Source organism: Carassius carassius, chromosome 21 (genome assembly GCF_963082965.1).
Source record: "Carassius carassius chromosome 21, fCarCar2.1, whole genome shotgun sequence".
In the NCBI taxonomy this organism is placed as follows: domain Eukaryota; kingdom Metazoa; phylum Chordata; class Actinopteri; order Cypriniformes; family Cyprinidae; genus Carassius; species Carassius carassius.
In genome coordinates this window covers 21,915,142-21,939,304 of record NC_081775.1, presented here as the reverse complement: position 1 = coordinate 21,939,304, position 24,163 = coordinate 21,915,142, and the positions used below count along the sequence as shown (strand labels likewise).

Below are 24,163 nucleotides of genomic sequence, written 5' to 3'. Positions count from 1 at the left end.
ATTTATCAAATAAATAATTGTAAATATTCCATAAAATAAAACGCAATAAATGTATCTGTAATACAATGCTTAAATTGAGATTTATAAAGATGATAAAGCAGTAGAGATGGCTCCTAACAATGAAACTATTAATAAAAGACGCTGTGAACAGTACTCAATTGGCTTTATTCATAATATGATCTTGCAATAAAAACATAAAAATAAAAAGTAAGATCTTTTGTCCTTATGACAACTTGCATCAAATGGCCACATGGTGGCATTGTATGCCAAGTTTAACACGTCATACTGAAGGTTACTCATCTGTTCAGATCACGGGAGGTTTTCTACCACGTTATCAGAACATATGTAAAAACCCAGACCTCCCCAAACCACACGGGAAAAATACAGCAAGTTCTTCCGCGCTCACAAACACAAATAAAACAACAACTGACTGACAAAAGACAGCTCTCTGAGCCTTTTATGCAGTATTAACCGTCGATTAACTTTTCATCAGACTCAAGTAAATAAGACGCCCGCTGTCTACTATACATGTGTATCAGTGTAAAAGGACTGTCTGAAATATTTGCCCCTCTATTAGTGTTACTTTGCTGCATCCCAAGTACAAAACACAGAGGTTCTCCACTTTCCTGCGAAAAAAACAAAAACAAAACTGGTGTTAGCTTGTTTAACCATGTGACAAGTGCCAAATATATTAACAACTACTTGTTCATTTCAAAAATCTGCAGTCCTCCCCTTGTAGTGTATAATAATGAGGATACAACAAAACAGATGCTAGATGTCAACTTGTAGAAATTGAACTTGTGATATACAAACACGCCCTGCCATGAACTCATAAATTGGCCTGAAGTAACATTTTCAAGTTCTGATGGTATCGTTTACGGTCTAAGATGATATAATGTGCTGATAACAGAGAAGAAAAAAAAAACTAAAATTCCTTACAAACTGGCATTTCTTGACACAATAATTGACAAATTAATATCATACTGCATGTAAATTTTGTATAAAACTATTAAAAATACAATTTCGACAATTAAGTACTTGAGTCAACAAAGCCAAAAGTGCAGAGGTACATAAATAAAAAATAACCCCCTCAAATAATATATATATAAAAAAAAAAAACAGCAACAACAACTGGGTGTGCTCTTTTCAGAGCTGCCACTCAAGTTCACCGAACTCCACCCCCTTTGCTTTTATCACAGGCTGACCTGAACCAGTATCCGGTCAAAGGTTAAAGTTCACACACCAAGAACTGGGAGTCAAAAGTTCACGCACATGACACTCAAGCATTCTCTCGCTGAAAACCGTACAAATATGCTAAATCAGTACAAAGTCATAAACTGTTTTGTTCATTAAGACTCAGGCGAATCAGCTGGAGATTGAAAACCCGTGCAAACGACACTCCCAGACTCTCGCAGGGTGAAGTTAAGGGCATGTGGTCTGCAGCTCGGGGCACGGAGCCTCTTAAAGCTATTAGCATAACAACAAACACAGAGTGAAGTCAGTGAAGTCGAGATATAGTCGCTCTGAGAGTCAGAGTCAGAAGCACAGTGAATCTACAGACTGCTGTTTAGGGGCCACATGAGAGCAAAACTGCTCGTCTCGTCCTTTTCTTTTGTCTCTCCCGTTTAGTCTAATGAATAAACCAGATATGATGACAGAAAACACAGAGATCAACACAGATTTCCAAATACTTTCACAAGCTGCACTAGCAATGCACGACATTTAAGTTCTAAGGCCCGTTTGGCGAACACATAAATGAGGATTGATACATATTGGCATAGAAATGGGAATCTCGCCGAGATTGTGTGGATCCCACACATACAGAAGGATTGACTAAAGTCGGAGTGAAAGATAACACTGCTGTAATTCCTAAGAGCACAAATGAGATGGTTGTGAAAAAGGCACTAAGACTAGCCCTAGAGAATAGAAAGCGATACATTCATGGCGTGTGTGGGGCTTCCTTTTCCGACCACAATCAAAAATACCTTGAAAAACATTAGTACAAAAATAAAATATAAAAGGTTGCAACCCTTGATGCATCAGTGCGTATGGCTACAGGGAGACTTTTTTTTTTCCGTCCAGCTGATTCGAATATGACCCTCTAGCAGTTCTGGCCCCGTTAAGAGGAGAAGAAGTGTTGTAGTGTCGATACATAGCTGCACTTCCTCCTCAAAATACTGTACGTTTCACTCCTTTTCAAGATTTCCCAAGGTTTTCATTTGCTGTGAACAGATTTTCACCTTTTGCTGCCCTCTCTCAGGACAAAAGAAGTGAAAAAGGGCAGCCCTCCCCCCTCCCCCCAGTCTTGATGGACTTCCTGTCATGTGGCGGTGGCCTCCAGGTAGCTCTGTAGTTTACGGACAGTTGACTCATCCAACGAGAAAAGGTCAAAGTCAAAAGTTGTGTTGGTGACATTAAAGTGGCCGGTCTCCTCGATGAGGTTCACGATCTGGAGACAGGAAACGGGTCAATGGTTTTTGTTCAAAGCCTTTACACAAACACAAGCTATTTCAATTCACACACAAACGCCCACCTGCTGTAGAACGTTACGCTCTCTTAACGCCATCAGCCTGCGATGAAGGTCTACCAGCTCTTCAGTGTACGCCTGGGGAAAAAATGAGGAGAGGAAGATGTCAGGAACAAGAGAACAGAAGGTCTGGTTTTACTCTAAAGACACATATAAACACATTAAAGCTTAAACTATCAACATCACCCATATTTATTTAAATTAGTTGGAAAGAGCAGTATTACAAACTACTATTAGCAGCATGATGTCATGCACTGTGCACTAACAGAATGGACCTTAGGTACAACACTTGTGAACTGCATCCAAAGATGGAGGTGTACATTTTATTTTATTATTTAATTTAATAAACCATTGTTGCCATTAATAATAAAAGTAGTTGTTATGGAGCTATCGAACCATTGTTCATGAAATTGTTGTTGTATTTTGAATGTGTTTTTATTTCCATAATATTTTATTCAACTTACTACTTAATCGATTTACTTTATTATATTTTAATTATTTATATTATTATTATTATTATTATTATTATTATATTACAATTTAATTGTATTTTTATTTATACAAGAAAAATGCTGTTTTTAATAATAAAACAAAATTAATGTTATTATATATTTTTTATTGTAATTTAATTAAAATTTTTAATTAATAACAGTTATTATATAATTTACTTATATAACAATTTACTACAATTGAATTCTAATTTTAACGTATAAAAATGAAAGCAATAAGAACAATATAAATTATTATTGTAGCTGAAAAAATATAGTTTAAATCTAATTAAACTGAATATTAATTGAAAATGTTGCTGTTATGTATTTTTTTAATGCTCATTAGAGTATCAGACTTTCCTTTAGCTCAGTAGAGCATGGCACTAGCAATGCCAAGGTCATGGGTTACATGTAAATCTAATGTAATGCATCACTTTATTAGCTTAGCAATATGCTAATGGAAAACTCTACTGAAACCATATTAAACTAAAGTTCCATTTCAGTTAGTAATCGTTAAGAGAGCTCATATGTGGGCAGCAGACAGCAAAGAAAGGTTTTGGAAGTTGGGTCAAAATGATCAACCAGAAATATCTTACGGGATTGAGAGGTGGAAAATAAAAGGTTGATTTACCCTTCCTACCTTGTCGTATCCCTTCTTCAGGACCTTTTCTTGTCGTAAACAAGCCTCTGGACTCTTTCTGCCTGACACCTGTATGATAGACGGACAAAAGGAAATGGAGAAGAAACGAACAAGATGGAGAAAAGAACGAAAAAAATCATAGAGATGAACTAAAGCAGAGGTTTAAAGAATGAGTAATCAAGACATTGATCGATTGCAGTGTTTTTCCAGTAAGAGTGGACCAGTGCCCGGAGTGCTGCTCTGAATCCCAGTGATCTGACTGGCAGCGCCCAGTTAAACAGCATTCCACAGTCATTGGATCAAAAGCTGCATGTCCCCACCACTTTTCAGCACTGGGCGCAGCATAATCCAAAAACTAATGCCAATCGTCCATCATCCCACAGTTAACAATCAAGTTACAAAGGAGCTAAACAATGTGTGCTGCAAACTGGACGATCGGCATGACTGAATGAATAAATGCACCAATTTGATGACTGTCAAGGCTTAACAAGAAGCCGCCACAGTCCTGAGTATCAGTTCACCTTGTTGTTGTTGGTGGTGGTGCTGTGTTTCGGTGGCTGGGGTGGTGGGTCTCGACTGGGACGCTGCGGCCCGTCACTGCAGTCACTCTCACTGTCTAAGCTCAGCCTGTGAAGAGCAAAAATCAAAGAGTTCAACTCTAAACCAAGCAAAAAATTACAATTCTGTCATATACACTATGTCAAACGTTTTTACATTCATACGGCTTGTGCGCTAGTTTCCAAATCTTCTGAAGGTAAAAATAGACATGTGTAAGGAACAGACTGAAATTTAAGTTGTCATTCACTGAGAATCCTCCAGTGAGCTGTTAACTGCTGCAAATGGCATATTTCTAAACGAATCATTCAGACCAGTTCTGTGCAAAAAAAGCGATGAATGATTTATTCACAAATCAGATAATATTATTTCTCTTTTTAACGCTAGAAGAACGAGTCAAGATTTTCAATAAATAATTTACATTTTTAAAAAAAATCTATAATGGTTTCAGAAGATGAGAAATACAGTGCATAAATCCCATTGACCACTTATAATGAGTCACATGAACCATGGCTTTACAATACTTTTTGACAATTTGTCAGCATCAGACTTCGATTTCAATATAAAAAAAAAATATATAAAAAAAAAAAGGAAAATAAATAAATAAATAGGTTTGGAACAATATGAGAAAGAGTAAATTATCTTTATTTTTCTTTTTTGGATGAGCTATTCATTTAAATTTTCTGAAGACTTTTAATTAAATCTGATTGAATACATTTCATTTTAAAAGTGAAAGAAAAAAATCTTATTCTACCCTACATCTCACACTTCCAGCCTCACAAAAATAAGTCTCTGAAAGCAGCTCAGCAACACTTGAGTGAGATGAAGAATAGAGAGAGGCGTATGAAGTGAAGTGTTTACTCTGAGCAAACAAGCCTTCTCTCCGCCTCTGCTAACACGGATTAAAGGGACTTAAAACATCTGAAAGACCTGCTTAAACATTGACAGGAAAGAGGGAGAATGACCTGGAGTCTCGACTGGGCAGGTTGTTCTTGACTGGCGTTTCTGCGTCTGAGCTGCTATCGTCATCATCAGACTCCTCCGACTGGAGGTCCTCCACCATAGAGCGCAACGGGCCTAAAGACCAAAGTCCACAATGAGTTTCTACAACACTTACGGTAGTTTGACTGAACTTTCAAAATCCCTCTTTAAAGGTGAAGTGTGTTTCCTTAAAACTTCTCGCACCTGCCATTGGTTAAACAAACAAATTGTCTCACCCAAACATATTTTATTAGTTAAGCCTATGTATTGTGCTGGACTGGATGTTATAAAATAAATGTGAAAGGAACAAGGATTTTTATTAGTAACTTTTTAAAAAATGTCCCTCATTCCTTTATTTTTAAGGAAGTTCCTTGTTCTGACACGTCCTTAACCCTCTCCACGGCAATCGATCAAAGCAGCAGACTGTTAACCTTGAGTTAAAGTGTAGTAGGGAAATCTTTTTAGGGATCTGACCGCTTCTTATCAGGACACTCCCTGCTGTAAAAGAGCAGATCCTACCTTGGCCTTGTTTCTGCTGTGGCTCGAAGTCTGAGTCGGAGCTGGACTCTGAGCTGGAGCTGGAATTAGATGGGCTGGAAGGTGCTGACGGCTGTAGGAACGAGCGGACAGGACACAAATGAAAGATTCTGGTTAGCACAATGTCAGCCACAGGTCAGGAGCTGGCAACCTTTTTAACATTTTGTTTGATTTAATTTGTAGGTTTTTAACAATAGAATGTATGTATTTATTCATTATATAAATGTACAAATTAAATATATTCATTATAAATAGATATTGTTTGGGGAAAAAAACCAATTTAACATTGTGTCAAGCCCTGATTTATTTTAAATAAATAAATAAATAAATAAATATATATATATATATATTTATTTATTTAAAATAAGTCAGGACTTATATATATATGTATATATATATATATGTATATATATATAGAAATAATGTTATCTTGCTTTAAAATCCCAAACAAATCCTATGAACAAAACTATTATCATGTAATTCTAACCTCAGACTTAGACGAGGCCTCATCATCTGAGTTGGAGTCATCGGATTCCGGAGGCTTCTTTGACTCCTTGATCTCCGGGGCATCTGACTTGCTCTTGGCCCAGCGGCCCTTCTCTTTAGAGGCCTTCTTATCAGCATATCCCGAGGAGGCCGTGGAGGAAGACGCGGTTCGGGGGGAGGTGCCAGTGAGCCCCCCACTGCTGGAGCCTTTTGACCCCTCTGACCCCCCCTTCTTTGGCTTCTTGACACTAGGTTTGGGTGACTCCACATTGGAAGGTCGTTTGCTGGGTGCTTTTCCATCGGCCGCTCCACCTCCCCCTCCACCGCCCGCTGACCCCGCCCCACCTCCTTTAGGAGACATGCCTTCCATTTTGGACTCCTTCGACGTGAGTTTGGGCTCCTTGAAAGCAACTTTGGGCACGACTTTGTTCTCGTCTTTCACTTTGATCTCTGTTTTCTTGGAGGATGAAGATGAGGAAGGGTCACGGCCACTTTTGCTGCTGCCGTCCCTTTCAACATCCACTTTGGATGTGGCTTTGCTCTCAGAGTCTTTTCGTGGCCGCTCTCGATGCTCCTTGGTCATTTTGTGGGATTTGGACACTTTGTTTCCCTCTTTACTAGGCTCCTACAGAAAAGAAACAGTGGTAACAATTAAAAATATAATGTCTATTCACAGAGTTAAACAAGAAATAGTCAGTTATCCCAAGAAATGACTGCAGAAAATTTCATTTCGTTTTATTTTTTACTATGAAATGATGCAACTGAATGATTTTCAGCTGCATCATTTTTTAATAGTAAAATTTTAATTAAATTCCATTCAATAAAGTGGGTTCACTCGTAGTGCTGTCAAACGATTAATTGCGATTAAATCACATCCAAAATAAAAGTTTTTGATTACATATAGTGGGTACGGAAAGTATTCAGACCCCCTTAAATTTTTCACTCTTTGTTATATTGCAGCCATTTGCTAAAATCATTTAAGTTCATTTATTCCCCTCATTAATGTACACACAGCACCCCATATTGACAGAAAAACACAGAATTGTTGGCATTTTTGCACATTTATTAAAAAAGAAAAACTGAAACATCACATGGTCCTAAGTATTCAGACCCTTTGCTCAATATTTAGTAGAAGCACCCTTTTGATCTAATACAGCCATGAGTCTTTTTGGGAAAGATGCAACAAGTTTTTCACACCTGGATTTGGGGATCAAATTGTTGGAAATTGATCAAATTTGTGCTTAGTGTCATTGTCTTGTTGGAAGGTGAACCTTCGGCCCAGTCTGAGGTCCTGAGCACTCTGGAGAAGTTTTTCGTCCAGGATATCCCTGTACTTGGCCCCATTCATCTTTCCCTCAATTGCAACCAGTCGTCCTGTCCCTGCAGCTGAAAAACACCCCCACAGCATAATGCTGCCACCACCATGCTTCACTGTTAAGACTGTATTGGACAGGTGATGAGCAGTGCCTGGTTTTCTCCACACATTCCGCTTAGAATTAAGACCAAAAAGTTCTATCCTGGTCTCATCAGACCAGATAGTCCTTCAGGTGTTTTTTTTAGCAAACTCCATGTGGGCTTTCATGTGTCTTGCACTGAGGAGAGGCTTCCGGTGGACTGATGGAGGGCTGCAGTGATGGTTGACTTTCTAAAACTTTCTCCCATCTCCGGAGTCCGGACTGCATCTCTGAAACTCAGCCACAGTGATCTTTGGGTTCTTGTGCCTTGCCACAATTCTGTCTCTGAGCTCTTCAGGCAGTTCCTTTGACCTCATGATTCTCATTTGTTCTGACATGCACTGTGAGCTGTAAGGTCTTATTAGGGCTGGACGATTATGGCCTAAAATCAAAACCTCGATTAATTGAACATTTTACCTCGATTACGATTAATGAACGATTATTTTGTTTCAGGTTTTTTTTTTTTTGCCCTCATAGTTCACTGACAAGGTTTGTACTGTAAGCAGGGCCGTAGCTGGGGTCAGCGGGGCCCCGGTTCAGGTTGTACCAGTGGCCCCTGTTTGAAAGTGTTTAATTTGTATGTTCGTTCTGTTTATTTGTCTGTGCTATTTACACAGTGTTTAAGTTTTTTCAAGTTTGTAAGTGTCCAGGTACAGAAACCGAATAATTAAATGTAAAATAGCACTGTAAAAATTAAACATACAGTCAAACCAAAATTTATTCAGACACCGTCAACATTTCTCACATTATCAGTTTATTTGCTATAGTTTAGAAAATGGTAATAAAATATGACAAGAACTCACAGTTAAACTGTCAGAACAAATTCATCTTGATAATTTCAGATAACTTTGATTGTAATCCATTACATATCTTTCTATCTAACAAAACTTCAGACAACAGTCAATACTTTGTTGGCCAATTACCAAGCAATGATTAATTGTGTTCAGTTTGTGGTGTGAAAAGGTTGCATTAGCAATTCCTGAAGGAGAGCTCAGTTCCGTGTTACTGTCTGTGAGACGTGGCTCTCTCTCTGCATGCGCACCGAGCTCAGCGCGCGAGTAACCAGCTGCTCAGTTCAGCTTTTCCGCGTCTTGTGTTTGAATGCTTTAAAGTCTTTTGAATGGTTAAATTGGCAAGTGGCAAGGCTTGATAACACGGGAAAATGATACACTTTCATGACGACAGGCAGCAGCATTCTGTCAACTGTCCTGAGGGTTTTTTAGACTGGCCTCAGCCAGACGGTTGAGATAGACTATTATCTATTATCGCGATCTTCACAGCTACTGTTTATATGAGTGTCACAATGCAGCTGCGCGAACATGGGAGCTCGAAATAATAATACACATCGGACCGTCTAATCGCTTGAATGTCCAAAACATAAAACAAATACAACTGACAAAGTTTAGTAAAGACACAAGGCTAACTGCTTGCGCGCCATCACTATGTGTTGAACCGGCGTTCAGCTCTGTGTTTTGCTTTTATGCCACTGACTGGACGGGGCAGAGTCATGTGGCTACACACGCGCTAGTATGCTTTTAAGGGGGAAGTATTAACAGGATTAAAAAAACTAAATAACCGACATGGGAAAATTAATTTGGTTAGAGGTTCTGAATTTCGGTTTCGATTACTTTTTGATTAATCATCCAGCCCTAGGTCTTATATAGACAGGTGTGTGGCTTTCCTAATAAAGTCCAATCAGTATAATCAAACACAGCTGGACTCAAATGAAGGTGTAGAACCATCTCAAGGATGATCAGAAGAAATGGACAGCACCTGAGTTAAATATATGAGTGTCACAGCAAAGGGTCTGAATACTTATATTGATCGGATATTTCAGTTTTTCTTTTTTAATAAATGTGCAAAAATGTCAACAACTCTGTGTTTTTCTGTCAATATGGGGTGCTGTGTGTACATTAATGAGGACAAAAATGAACTTACCGTATTTTTCGGACTATAAGTCGCACCTGAGTATGAGTCGCATCAGTCCAAAAATACGTCATGATGAGCACTGGACTATAAGTCGCATTTATTTAGAACCAAGAAACAAGAGAAAACATTACCATCTACAGCCGCGAGAGGGCGCTCTATGCTGCTCAGTATAGGCTACAGGAGCACTGAGCAGCATAGAGCGCCCTCTTGCAGCTGTAGACAGTAATGTTTTCTCTTGGTTCATGTCAAGTTAATTTTGATAAATAAGTCGTACCTGACTATAAGTTCGCAGGACCAGCCAAACTATGAAAAAAAGTGCGACTTACAGTCCGGAAAATACGGTAAATGGCAAATGGCTGCAATATAACAAAGTGAAGAGTGAAAAATTTCTGGGGGTCTGAATACTTTCCGTACCCACTGAAATATGTGTGTGTACTGTGCTTATTTTTATGTATATACAACCCGAATTCCGGAAAAGTTGGGACGTTTTTTAAATTTTAATAAAATGAAAACTAAAAGACTTTCAAATCACATGAGCCAATATTTTATTCACAATAGAACATAGATAACATAGCAAATATTTAAACTGAGAAATTTTACACTTTTATCCACTTAATTAGCTCATTTAAAATTTTATGCCTGCTACAGATCTCAAAAAGGTTGGCACGGGGGCAACAAATGGCTAAAAAAGCAAGCAGTTTTGAAAAGATTCAGCTGGGAGAACATCTAGTGATTAATTAAGTTAATTGATATCAGGTCTGTAACATGATTAGCTATAAAAGCTTTGTCTTAGAGAAGCAGAGTCTCTCAGAAGTAAAGATGGGCAGAGGCTCTCCAATCTGTGAAAGACTGCGTAAAAAAATTGTGGAAAACTTTAAAAACAATGTTCCTCAACGTCAAATTGCAAAGGCTTTGCAAATCTCATCATCTACAGTGCATAACATCATCAAAAGATTCAGAGAAACTGGAGAAATCTCTGTGCGTAAGGGACTAGGCCGGAGACCTTTATTGGATGCCCGTGGTCTTCGGGCTCTCAGACGACACTGCATCACTCATCGGCATGATTGTGTCAATGACATTACTAAATGGGCCCAGGAATACTTTTAGAAACCACTGTCGGTAAACACAATCCGCCGTGCCATCAGCAGATGCCAACTAAAGCTCTATCATGCAAAAAGGAAGCCATATGTGAACATGGTCCAGAAGCGCTGTCGTGTCCTGTGGGCCAAGGCTCATTTAAAATGGACTATTTCAAAGTGGAATAGTGTTTTATGGTCAGACGAGTCCAAATTTGACATTCTTGTTGGAAATCACGGACGCCGTGTCCTCCGGGCTAAAGAGGAGGGAGACCTTCCAGCATGTTATCAGCGTTCAGTTCAAAAGCCAGCATCTCTGATGGTATGGGGGTGCATAAGTGCATACGGTATGGGCAGCTTGCATGTTTTGGAAGGCTCTGTGAATGCTGAAAGGTATATAAAGGTTTTAGAGCAACATATGCTTCCCTCCAAACAACGTCTATTTCAGGGAAGGCCTTGTTTATTTCAGCAGGACAATGCAAAACCACATACTGCAGCTATAACAACAGCATGGCTTCGTCGTAGAAGAGTCCGGGTGCTAACCTGGCCTGCCTGCAGTCCAGATCTTTCACCTATAGAGAACATTTGGTGCATCATTAAACGAAAAATACGTCAAAGACGACCACGAACTCTTCAGCAGCTGGAAATCTATATAAGGCAAGAATGGGACCAAATTCCAACAGCAAAACTCCAGCAACTCATAGCCTCAATGCCCAGACGTCTTCAAACTGTTTTGAAAAGAAAAGGAGATGCTACAGCATGGTAAACATGCCCCGTCCCAACTATTTTGAGACCTGTAGCAGAAATCTAAATTGAAATGAGCTCATTTTGTGCATAAAATTGTAAACTTTTTCAGTTTAAACATTTGCTATGTTATCTATGTTCTATTGTGAATAAAATATTGGCTCATGTGATTTGAAAGTCTTTTAGTTTTCATTTTAATAAAATTTAAAAAACGTCCCAACTTTTCCGGAATTCGCGTTGTATAAAAGCACACACATACAGTTAATATTTTGAAAATATTTACATGTATTAACATTTATATTCAAATAATTTATATTATATATAAATATTAAATAAACAACATTTTTCTACATGTGTTTGTATGTATATATACATAATAAATATACACAGCACACACATACATTATGTGAACAAAAACTTATTTTGGATGCAATTAATCATGATTAATCATTTGACAACACTAATTAATTCATTAAGAATTTTACATTTTAAGAATTTTAAAGAAATTAATACATTTATTCAGCAAGGATGCATTAAAGTGATAAAATGTGACAGAAAAAATTATATTTACAATTGTTACAAAATATTTTAATTTCAAATAAAGGTTGTTCTTTTGAACTTTCATTCAAATCCTGAAAAATATTAAGCAGTACAATTTTATAACCTTGATAATAATCAGGAATGTTTTTGAGTCCCAAATCAGCATATTAGAATGACATATGAACAATGAAGTGATGGCTGATAAAAATACATTTTATTTTATTTAATATAGCATATATTCAAATAGAAAACATTTATTTTAAATTATGTTATTATTTAACAATATTACTGTTTTACTGTATTTTTGATTAAATAAATGTACCCTTTAGGTAAGCTTTGGAGACTTCTTTCAAAAACCTACCAACCTCAAATTTTTGAACTGTAGTGTAAACTCACAAAAAAGTTATACAAAGTACCAAGGAATAACCATGTTTTTGGTCAAGATACACATGGTTTTATTTATTTTTGGACTACTTGTTTTGGAAAATATGTCATTTTGAATAACCCTAATATACATATAATAATCATTCCGGTGCACATTGTCAAATACAACCACACAACACATCCCCTGTTAGGATAAAGCATAGAGTTTGACACCTCAAACAATTAGAGCCTATCTTAACTACGCTCATACAACCCATGTGTGACCTACACACAAAGGTCATGTGCTGCTGTATTAATGAGGCTGTGCTGAGATCAGGACCGTTAAGGATAATGGGGATGCTGGAAGACGTCCGGCTCTGGATGATCACAGTAAATCAGCAGCGAGCAACTGACCCTCTTTACTGCAATAATGAAAGATTGCGCAGAGTGACCCAGACAAAGCACCAGTGATCAGATATGATGAAGCAAAGGTCATTTAATATAGATATGACACCGGTCCTACATAATGAACTCTTAATTCTTACTGAAACAATATAATCTGATGCTTAGAAGTGAACAAAAGAGAGAACAGAGGAAGCTGTGATCCCCTAATAACTCTCCACAGATTATTATAAGAAATCAATTGTTTATGACAAATTATACTTTCAGAATAACATCATTTGAGTAAAAGAAATACTGTTCGAAAGTTTGGGGTTAGAGGATTGAGGAATTTTTCATGTTTTTGAAGAAATCTCTTATTATGCTTACCAAGGCTACATTTATTTAATAATAAAAAAACAGTAATATTGTTGAATATTGTTCAAATTAATGATTATTATTTTAGTATATTTTAAAATGTAATTTATTCCTGTGATGGCACAGCTGAATTTTGTGTCATATGATCCTTCAGAAATCATTTTAATATGCTGATTTGGTGCTCAATAAACATTATACATCATTACCAATGTTAAAAACTATTTGCTTAATATGTTGTTGAAATGTATGCACTTTTAGGATTCATTGATAAAGTTCAAAGGAACAGCATTTTGAATTTGAATTATAAATGTCTATGCTCTCAATTTTGATCAAATTAATGCATCCTTGCGAAATAAAAAGATAATTTTTCTTTGCACAAAAAAGAAAGAAAAAATCTCACTGACAATAAATAATGTATTCTTCATTTTAAATCAAAATTTTCCTGTTTTTTTTTTCTTTCTCTGATTTGAAAAACAAATCCTAAAACATTGCTTTTTCCCAGGTTTTATAAAAAAAAAAAAAAATACAGATTTTCCATGTGATCTCAGAATTTTGCACCCCCTTGTAGAAAAAAGAATGACAACAAAACATTGCGCATATGGTATATTTTAAAAAGATTTTTCAAACCTTTGATCCTTGTGAAGTCTTGATCTTCTTAGGGTCAGAAAAGGCAGAGAGTGGGATGGTTGGAAGCATGGGGTAATCCGGGCTGGGTCTGGGGACCACCTCTGCCCCCTCTGGGACAACCATGATCTGATATGTACAGAATGAATGAAATATAAGAGCACATTCACCAAAAAATGTAAAAGTTTCCTGAACTGGGCAACAAACAACTTCATTTCCCACAATGCAGCACTCACCCCTCCAGCCTTGACTAGCTTGCGACGGAAGTCACGAGTGGGGTTATTGAAGGTTAGTTTCTCACAGCGCAGGTGATTGACAGGTGGGTTTCCCTCCAGGTTAAGGAAGAGGTCGTAATTGAAGCACACCTTCTTTGGCTCCTCCTGTAATAAATTTGCATTATTGAGTGATTCCATTAAATCCTCTCACACTACAGAACAACTGAAGACAAGCATTAAAGTGAGTCAACAGAGCGCCAACTGCAGCGATTCTAGGACTTCTTTCAAGGGCAGCAAAGACGGAGGTTCATTCAAAATTCAAGGGCAAAACATCAGCAAAGATCAGAGTTACAAATCAAACCCCCAGATGCACATTCCCCACCTCTCCACATCTTTTTATCTCTGTCTCTCAGCATGCTGAAATCTGGGAGTTACTGAAAACAACATAGGAAAACAAGCCTCGCTGAAGGTTCGGGATGTTTTTCAGACAAGATACAGATACATATCACAAGCCTGTGAGTCAGCGGGTGGGCTTGAAAACGAGAGTGTAATTGTTTCGCATTATACTGCTCTGATCATAAGGCAAATCATTCTCCTCTGCATACTCTATGTTGCCTGTTTAATGCCAATGGGGGGCAAGTTCACAAATGACAAGACAGAGGAAGAGCAGCTAATACTCAGATGAGTCACAGAGAGAGAGGGGATGCATGTCAATATGAAAAAATAGAAATAACTAGAGAACAAGAGAGAACAGCAACTGCAGGAAGAGACAGCTCACCTTGTTTTTGAAGTAGACCTCTATGGGCATCAGAAAACCAGCATATCCCGATTCCTCAACCTTGTATAGTGGCTCCTTACACACTGCAAATAAAAGAAAAAGATTGATTATTTCACTAAAACAATCTGCATATAACAATGATATGTAATGTCTCTTGAATTTAAGAGACTTATTTGTACCAGTATATACCATCGATAAGATTTTTAATGTTTTTAAAAGTAGTTTGTTATTCTTACCCAGGATGCATTTATTTAATCAAAAATACAATAAAGCAGTAATATTGTGAAATATTTTAACAACACAAAAATAACTTTTCCTATCTTAGTATATTTAAAAATTTCATTTATTCCTTTGATGAAAAAGCTCAATTTATATGGAAGCATATGGGTAGCAAAATTCATTTTGAAATGTAATATGCAAAACGACAATGCAATATGTAAGATGGCAATGTATAGCTGTATTTAAAGTTCGCGTGAACCGGAAGTTGCAAACGACTTTCCTCCAGTGTTGTGACGTATTTCCGAAAGAAACAGAATACTAAATGAGGAAAAATTGATTTTCCAACTAGCACCTGATTGGATCTAGAAAAGTAGTTAATGACAGATATCTCACAAACCCCATTTCGTGTTCTGTCCAATTTTTTAAGCATTCGCGCATGAAGTGCTTCGAGCACATGCGTGACCTCTCTGTTTTCCCTCCTTCCTCGAAATGTAAAAATTCGAGCCATCTGGACCGTAACGAGGGAATTTTAGGGAATGGGAAAAGTGTTTTGTTAATGCCACAACCAAAAATGCACCTCCTCGCCATCTCTCCTTTCACGCGCTGTCAATGCTCGCAAACACACAGGCGGCCTGTCTACTGTCAGTTGGAGGGTCGTGGTTACGGATGCGAAGCAGACACCCAAACTGTCAAACCTACGTCATCAGGGAAGGTGCTCCAATGCAGTGGGGAGTTTTCAGATTTTGATTAAAGATTACGAAGCCAAAAATTTTGTGTGTGTGGATTGACTTGCATGGATGAATAGTTCACCACAAAACGATCAATTTAGGCAAACACAGTAAATATTGTCAATTTTGATTTCAGTTGGACTTTAAATTTACATTTACCCATACCATATGTGGAACATTTAGAACAAAATGAAAATGAAAATTCAATTGTATGTACTTTACATTTGTCATTGTCAATTAAAAACATATTTGCATTTTCATTGTGGTACCGCTTGATAATTGTAGCAAAATGCAGTGTGAATTTCAAAATGCATTCTTGAACCAAATTTGCAGCAAAATGGTTGCAAAAATGGTGATTTAAATGTCTTTTATTTTTTCTTAAATGCATTGACACTTACACATAAGACATTTCAATTGCATTTTTCATTAAATACCCCCCTGCTCAGTGTTGCCTAGTCAATGTGGATTTGAAAATGCATTCCGAGCTGGGTTTGGCAACAAGCAGCACAATAGGTCAATAAATCGTGTTTACATGCATGTTCTTACACTGATTATGTTTTTAATAAGTTTATAACTGCATGAGAGGATAATATAGGAGCTGTAATTTTTACCGACATGTTGCAAGCTTAATTTAAAGGAACACTCCACTTTTTTGACAATAGGCTCATTTTCCAATGAAAACGGTCTAATCAGATTCAATGATCTTTGCTAAGCTAAGCTAAAAGTGCTACCGCCAGACCCTTAGATCGGCTGAATGGATTCGAAAAGGGTAAAACTCAACTGTTTAATTCTAAGGGAGTTGGAAAATGAGCCTATTTTCAAAAATAGCGGAATGTTCCTTTAACATGACAACTGACAAATGTATGGAATACTCATAGTCAGATATGCAAATTATTCTATTTTGATGTCACTACAAGGAAATAACCAAGTCATAAATGCAGCTTACTTGTGTTGTCAGGTTACTGATGTGCATGTAAACTGGGAAAACTGGTTATTTTAATAAGCTGATATTTGTGAGTTATCAGCTTACTGGTGTGCATGTAAACGTGTTAATATAATGTTCTCCATTAACCAAACGCTTTTCTCGCCTCAACATCTCACTACTGTTTTACACTCCAATTGATCATGCACATAAGCAGACAGTGCAATTCTACACTTACACTGTGGCTACACCGGACGTGACAGTTGTCATGTCGCATCGCGCTGCAGTGTAGACAGCATCGCTGATTATAATAGGTTAAATACTGTCGTTTGTCACGCCGCTTGCATCCGATGTAGACATGTTGTCGCCTTCCTCTCTTCTAACCCATAATAAAACACACATCCCGTTGCACCTAAGCGCCAAGCATGACTTTTCCGGTGCGTTTCCACTACAGCATCAAATCTGTGCTCATAATACACCACACGAGCGTTTAAGCTCTACCACATAGGAATGAACTGAAAACGCTCGTTCCGCTGTGCTCGCTACGTGTCAGTGGAAACGTACTGTTAAGAACCCTCAGTCTATTTACACTCCGGTTGATGCCCGTAACGTGAACATACAGAAAATGCTGCTACTCCTACCTGCCCCATAAGAGAAGAATAAAGTATGGTAGCAAATAGGTAAAAGTGAAGAATTGCACTTATGCACTTAGTTTGCTTATGTGCATCAATATGAGTGTTAAACAATAAGATGCTGAGGCAGGTTTAAAAAAAAAAAAAAAAAAAAAAAGCCTTTGGTTAATGAGGAATATTGACCTTCTGTGCATCTTGTTGTAGAGCCCTGCCATGAAATAATGATTAAAAGGTTGGCATTGCATTTTCAAATCCACACTGACTAATCTACACTGAGCACAGGGTATTTAATGAAAATGCATTGAAACGTCTTACATGTTAGTGTCAATGCATTTAAGAAAAATAAAAGACATTTAAATCACCATTTTGCAACCATTTTGTTTAGAATACATTTTGAAATTCACACTGCATGAAATCATTCTTATATGCTGATTTGGTGCTTAAGAATCATTTCCTATTTTTGGCCAAGTATAAAACAGTTGTGCCGCTTAATATTTTTTGTGAAACAGTGATAGATTTTTTCAGGATTCTATGATAAATAGTAAGTTCAATAGAACAGCGTTTGTTTGAAAAATAAATCTTTTGTAACAATCCAAATGTCTTTACTGCCACTTTTGATCAATTTAATGTTTCCTTGCTGAATAAAAGGAATTAAAAATGTTTTTTTACTGACACCTGAACAGTACGGTAATATATCCAAATATAGATCATTACATATTATTCAATGTGGTTTCACATTTTTATTGAAGATTTCATTTACAAACATGAAAATTAAGGCTCTGCTCATAAATATTAATTATGTTACATCATGTTTGCTCAGTAGGCCTAACTGATTGGCTGAAAGGCACATGCTGTTAAGTGTGCACTGATCAGCTGCCAGTTCGAGAATCCGACTATGGTGAAGACAAAATCATGAATATTTATTAAAATTACTTGACTGGACACTCCAGGAAGGTTACCAAGCAACATCTGCATGACCCAATTAATATTCACAAACTGTAAATTAATTTTGCAAACAAATCTTGGAATGAGTGTTTTGAACCACTTCACTGAAACACAGTATGAAAGAACTGATTGTATATTAAGAACAACAAAACAAATGAAATAAATGATACATATTCAAAACATCCCTCCATCTAAATCATCATAAAGTAATGTGAATATGAAATGCTAACTTTGATCTTAGACCAGCGCTGTTAATCCAAGACATGTGGCATGTGAAATGGGTTGATGTTTAATCTCCTGACAGTAGTTTTATTTCTCCAGTCATCTGAGGCTGTTTATTTGTAGCTAGGGCTGGGCGATATATCGAATATTAGCGATAATATCGGAATAATTTTGACGACGATGTACAATTTGAATATATCGGGAATATCGAATATTTCAAATTCAAGCATACTTTCCCAAAAGAACGCGCCGAATGTCCAAAAAAGGGACCTGTAACTGCTGACTGCTCTACGCCCCTCTACTACGAGAGCTGTAATGATAGCGGTTGCCAGATAACAAGAGTTTAAATCTCCCAATCAGAGCTCCACTGTTACAAGGATACTTTTTCTGCCCGGTGTTTGCTTATTTTAAGCAATCTGGCAACCATGCGCACGTGCTCACTCCTCATTGCGGAAGAGCCGCCGACGATAATCTGAAAACACTAACAAGCTGGAATTGAGCGATCTAATGAAAGCGTCGTTCAGCCGGTCTGTGTTCTGTCGTGAGATCTCAACTGTATTGTTTGCATTTGTGATTGCAAAATAAATGCACTTACTCGACCGCTGATGTTTGAATAGAGAAACATAGGCTATGGCCATTTGGAATTACTATTGGGGAATTTCACTGATATGTTTACCAGTTTCCATAATATAGACAGAGAGAATGCAAAAGTCTTTGGTATTCATTTATATATATTTATATATAAGAAATAGCTATGTGCTTCAGCAACTAGCTCCCCATCTAAGAGGGTTTTTAGTGTCAGTAGGAACATAGTTTCATGCCACAGAGCTTCTCTTAAAACCACAGACAGTTGACAGACTTGTGTTCTTAGCTTAAAAACTTGTTAAAAAATTAAAATAAAATACTTATCCCAGTTGCATAGTTTAAATTGTGGATTGCATGCACTAAAAAGTTGACAGAATGCACTTTCTGTAACTGTTACTTAATTTGCACTGCTTCAGTTACATATAGGCCTACATGTATTCATTAATAAAAAGCAGTAAGTGATCTCTTGGTCTAGATTTTTTAACTGCTTAAATTAGCTGTTTAATCTAAATGATTTTTTTTTTTAATGGGCAAAAGAAAATCATGTTTTATTTTTTATTATTTAAATGCAAACATATCGAGATATATATCGAATATCGTAAAAAATTTGACAATATCGAGATATCATTTTTTTTTGTATATCGCCCAGCCCTATTTGTAGCCTTCAGTATTGATTTAGCATCGATACCAAAGTACTAGAAGCTGGTGTGGTACAAAGCCAAAACTTTAATACTGAGCCGACCTATAAATATTAGAAGAAAGAAGCATACTACTCCTTATGATATGCAACATGTCATGTGGCTCTCACACATGCTGGTTTTTGAAGACAGAACTGTGAGTGGTGCAATATCTCATTTGTGAAGTTGTCAAGTTTACCTCTCTTGGGTTTAGGAAAGCTCTCGTGCAGCCGGAAGACGACTTTATCCACAAAGTGCTGAATGTCACTGTTCTCAGGGCCTCGCACAAACACCATCCAGTCGTGGGTGAAGCCCTCTGACGTCACCTTCTTCCTCAGCTGGGCCCTGTGACCCAGCTCAAGCTTTACCTGAACCGTACACTGCAAACAGAGAAACACATATTAATTAAATGCTTCAGTAAGACCGAGTTCAGTTGAAGTTTCCGTCAATGTAATTCATAATCACAGCCTACTACAAACCTGTCATTTGCTATAAAGTAAAATATGATTTTTAATAATAAAAACGTATTGCAAATATATATATATATATATTTTTTTTTTTAATAAAATGACTTATTTTGTTACAAAATGTTACAAAAGATTTCGATTTAAAAATGCTTTTTATTCATAACAGAATCCTGACATATGTCACAATCTCAATTGACTACATTGACACATTGTTTTTTTTGCACAAAATGAACATATTTAAAAATATCTATTTAAAAAAAGAAATCACATGACACTGAATGTTACTGGAGTAACAGCTTCTGAAAATTCAGCTAGCAACAAATTGCATTAATTTACAACAATTTGCATGTAATAAAATAGAAAAATGTTTTAAATTTTAAAATCATTTCACAATGTTAATGTTTTTACTGTATTTTCTATCAAATAAACACAGCCTTGGTGAGCACAAGAGACTTTTTTTTAATCTTACCTAGCCCAAATTTATATATTCCATTATAGTAAGCATTTAAAAAAAATTATACAAAATATTTTAATAAAATAATTAATAAAGCATGTAATGTATAAAATAATAATATATTTATTCATTTATATAAATATTTTTATTATTTTTATGTATATTGCATTTTTTTACTTTAAAATACATATTACATATTTTCATATTAAGAAATTTGTTTTATGTAATTGTGCTTTTTAGGAATGAGACTTTAGAATGTCCTTGTATATGAGATGTAATAAGTCCTTGAGGATTATAACACTTTGATAAATCATCAAGCTCTAGGCTATTTTTAATTGAATGGAATTCATACAGATGAAAACTGTTATTGATATAGCAGCTAGAGTTACTAAAAAAGGCCTCTAGGCACCAAAATATGAGTAAGAATACCTTTCATACACATGCTCAAGCTAATCATCCGTATCATCGGCTGGTTCTGCCAAATGGCCAGAAAAAGCCATCAAGGGAATTCCTTGAAAAGCAGCCAGGAAAAATTAACACTGTCCACATAGGGTGGAGATGGGCCAGACTGGGTTTAGGTGCCCAGAGATGCTCAGCTGCTGTTGAATCGAGTCCTATGGACTAGTGGACACTGAAGAACCAGAATAAAGAACAAGACTGAGATGTGCTTTTTTTGACTTCAACGAAAGATTGTAAACATAAGGACGAGTGGAAGGAAAATCTAATTGGCCGCCGTCTGGCCTGTCACCATAATGCACTTTAACTCTCTGCGTTGGCCGACACTCCCACTTCACCAATGCCAAAACCTGCCAGCCAGACCCCGACGCTGCCAGGCATCAGAATAACCCCTGTGAGTCCACTCTCATTCACTCACCCACAAGCCCCAGCCGAGTCACATATATCGACAGACAGCGAGACAAAAGCCTGGCTACCCTCAACGGCAAGAACGACGCAGCTTCAGTCCACTCTTTTTCCAGAACTTGCCATTTGTAATTTGTCACAGCAACAGCAGCTTGCCTTGAGGTAATGATTATAAATGCTACCGACATTAAAGACTGTTCCGCCCCGTCTGAGAGGAACATGACCTCCCGAATATGAAGACGATGTGGGACAGACAGGACAGATACACAATTAAGAGGTTCAACACATGACCACGTTAATCCCGGTGAAGGGGGCGAAAAGATCAAAAGGATCTTTTTGAAAAGGAGTAGACTAAACAGAGGGACTGCTGGCTCCTGGTCTCACAAGACACACTCACCCACATCACGTTTTGTTAGAAAACACAAAAGTGGCAGACTGGATTTCTCGCAGGTCACTGCTATGATACAGATTATCAGTCAAGCACGGTGAAAATACAATCAGGTCACGTGGAAGCCAATAGGCAAATGACAAAATAACAAGTCTCTGAAGAGTTGCTGCAATGCTGTTGTCAAAGATTGGAAAACATGAATGAATGGAACATGCATATCAACTGTATATCTCAAGATGATCTTCTCTTACTTGAGAAAGAAGTGGAGGGACAAAACTGAAGTTTACAACTTGCCTTTTTAAAATCACACTCAATTATCAGATTTGTAATTAAATTAAGCTATTTTGGTTTGAGGTTTGTTTTCATGTATGCGTATCTAGCTAAATTAGTAGCCTAAAGCTGGATCAAGCCAGTTAAAAAGTCAAAAACAATACAACTGAGCCGATAATGGAAGTATTAGCTGGATAAACAGCTCATTAATATTAAATAGGAATACAATAAGCAGTAATAAGCAAAAAACGTAATATATTTTTCTCTACATAGAGACAGCTTTATCAAGACAGTATTAACGTTATGCTAGTTCGCTTCGTAAATGTTAAACATATTAAATATATATTGACAATGGAAGCCATATTTTGTCAAAATACCACTACAATTATTGCTGTTGCTTTAAAACCGGTAAACACAATTTTTTATGAAGACTCCATATTAGTATAGTTTATAATATAATATAAATAATTAATGAGAATAATACAAAATAGTTTAGAATAAAGGTTTAGTAGCAGCAAATGCAATTAACCTACTGCAGACCACAAGCCACAAGGTGTAAAAATAGCCTGCATGTTAATGCAATGATATTCATCTACAGCTTATGATCACTGATGCTGCTCATAAATCATATTGCATAAAAAGGGCAATTAATTAGCCTGGGAAGAAGACAGATTCCCGCTTCAGGAGCCCATCAGGAACCCCCACCCTCAGAGCAGACCTGTGCAATGCCCTCAGCCTTCAGTCAGGAACACTCGTGCATGAAAATGCATGTTCCTCATTTCCTCTAATAAAAGCTGCAGACTGTAGTGACTCCCGGGCCAGAGAATCACAGGACAAAAACACTCTCCTTTGTGTTTCTGCTGCTGCAACTGCAAAAGCTGGCGCACGCATCCAGCCCTTCAGGCTGAGCTGATGTCCCCAAATACCGATGTAGCTTTAATATGCGTGGCCAGCTCGAGTCAGATAGCTGAGAGGAGGGAGGAGGGAGGGGGTTATATGGGTCCGATCCGCTGCTTTCACGAGCCCCTAGTGTCCACATTCAGTTGCAATGGTGGATTTCTTAAGCGCGCGCTTACAAAAGTTGACTTCACTCCATGTAACAGCAAAAGCGTTTCTTACTCTACCTGATTCTCCATAGTTCACCGGCCTGATGAAGGTCCTGTTTATTTACAGAAGGCTTTTGAGCGGCTGCTCCCGACTCCTCATTGTGTGTCAATTCCAGCCCAAAACCGGAAACTAGACGGTTCCCCTCCCCTCTCCGGACCTCTGGCATGCACCCAAAACAGAAAGCGCTTGTGGCCAATCGGATGCCGTCTATGATGCGCTTTACGCCGGCCAGCCAATCGCGATGCGCGCTGGGCGGGACTTCCCACGGGCTGCATGTACTGGTGGTGTTCATAGCCAGTAAAAGAAGGTGGTGTTGGATAATAATTAGAGATTAGCCGTAAAGATAGGACGGTTTTGTTTTTGCAGTGTAGTAACACTGCTTAGCATTCTGTTATTTTTCAATGAATAATTTTAAATTTCGTCTTCAAAAACAAAGCAAGCTACACAAAGCTGTGTTGTGATTGGTTGGTTAAGGGCATGCCTCTGTTGTCTGTGTTTAATTATAGGTGGATTTCTCTAAATAATTAATGCTTAGTGATTTTACTTGACATTTAAAGGCACTAATTTAATAGATGGGAGACTGGGGCTAGTTGTCACAATTTTTACTGTAGTATATAGCGTATTTTTGCTGAATAGGCACTAATAAAGTCTTGGCAACAAGCTAGACTATGAAAATTTCCAGTTATTGCTAAAGCAAAATACAGTTGATTTAACACGTTGACTCAATAGAGTGGTATGTTGTCACGATGGAATTTAATAAGTTAATTTAAATGGTAACAACTATTAAATGCTCAAAAATAAAATGTCATGATATATCAATTTTAGTTTGGAGGACATAATTCACGAAAAAAGTTTTAAACTTTCTTGAGAAAAAAAAAGCAATCAAATTATTGTCAAGAAAGAGTTTTTGGTAGTCATAGCCTACTAAATTAACATCATTTGCAAAAACTAATATACCAAGAGAGTCTAACCACATGTCACACTTCAAATCAC

General features: G+C 37.2%; 2 protein-coding genes across 3 annotated transcripts in view; one reads left to right on the top strand and one right to left on the bottom strand.

Moving 5' to 3' along the window:
* Window positions 1-3,831, top strand: part of LOC132097854 (long-chain-fatty-acid--CoA ligase ACSBG2-like) — a 33,521-nt gene extending 29,690 nt beyond the window's left edge. The window contains exon 14 of the mRNA XM_059503816.1: window positions 3,677-3,831. Within this exon, the coding sequence (XP_059359799.1) occupies window positions 3,677-3,694 (18 nt within the window). The 3' untranslated portion in view covers window positions 3,695-3,831. The remainder of the gene's footprint in view (window positions 1-3,676) is intronic.
* Window positions 905-23,355, bottom strand: LOC132097855 (protein ENL-like). Of its 2 annotated transcripts, none has more exons than XM_059503817.1 (12): window positions 23,188-23,355; window positions 19,823-20,003; window positions 14,694-14,776; window positions 13,937-14,080; window positions 13,704-13,829; window positions 6,216-6,839; window positions 5,711-5,801; window positions 5,176-5,287; window positions 4,177-4,282; window positions 3,647-3,724; window positions 2,534-2,605; window positions 905-2,449 (listed from the first exon to the last, which is right to left on the bottom strand). In XM_059503817.1, the coding sequence occupies exons 1-12, from the start codon at window positions 23,197-23,199 to the stop codon at window positions 2,321-2,323; spliced, it is 1,758 nt and encodes a 585-aa protein (XP_059359800.1). In that variant the 5' UTR covers window positions 23,200-23,355; the 3' UTR covers window positions 905-2,320. The 2 variants fall into 2 exon arrangements, with proteins under 2 accessions (XP_059359800.1, XP_059359801.1); XM_059503818.1 differs by having other exon boundaries at window positions 3,656-3,724.
* Between the last annotated feature and the right edge of the window lie 808 nt (window positions 23,356-24,163).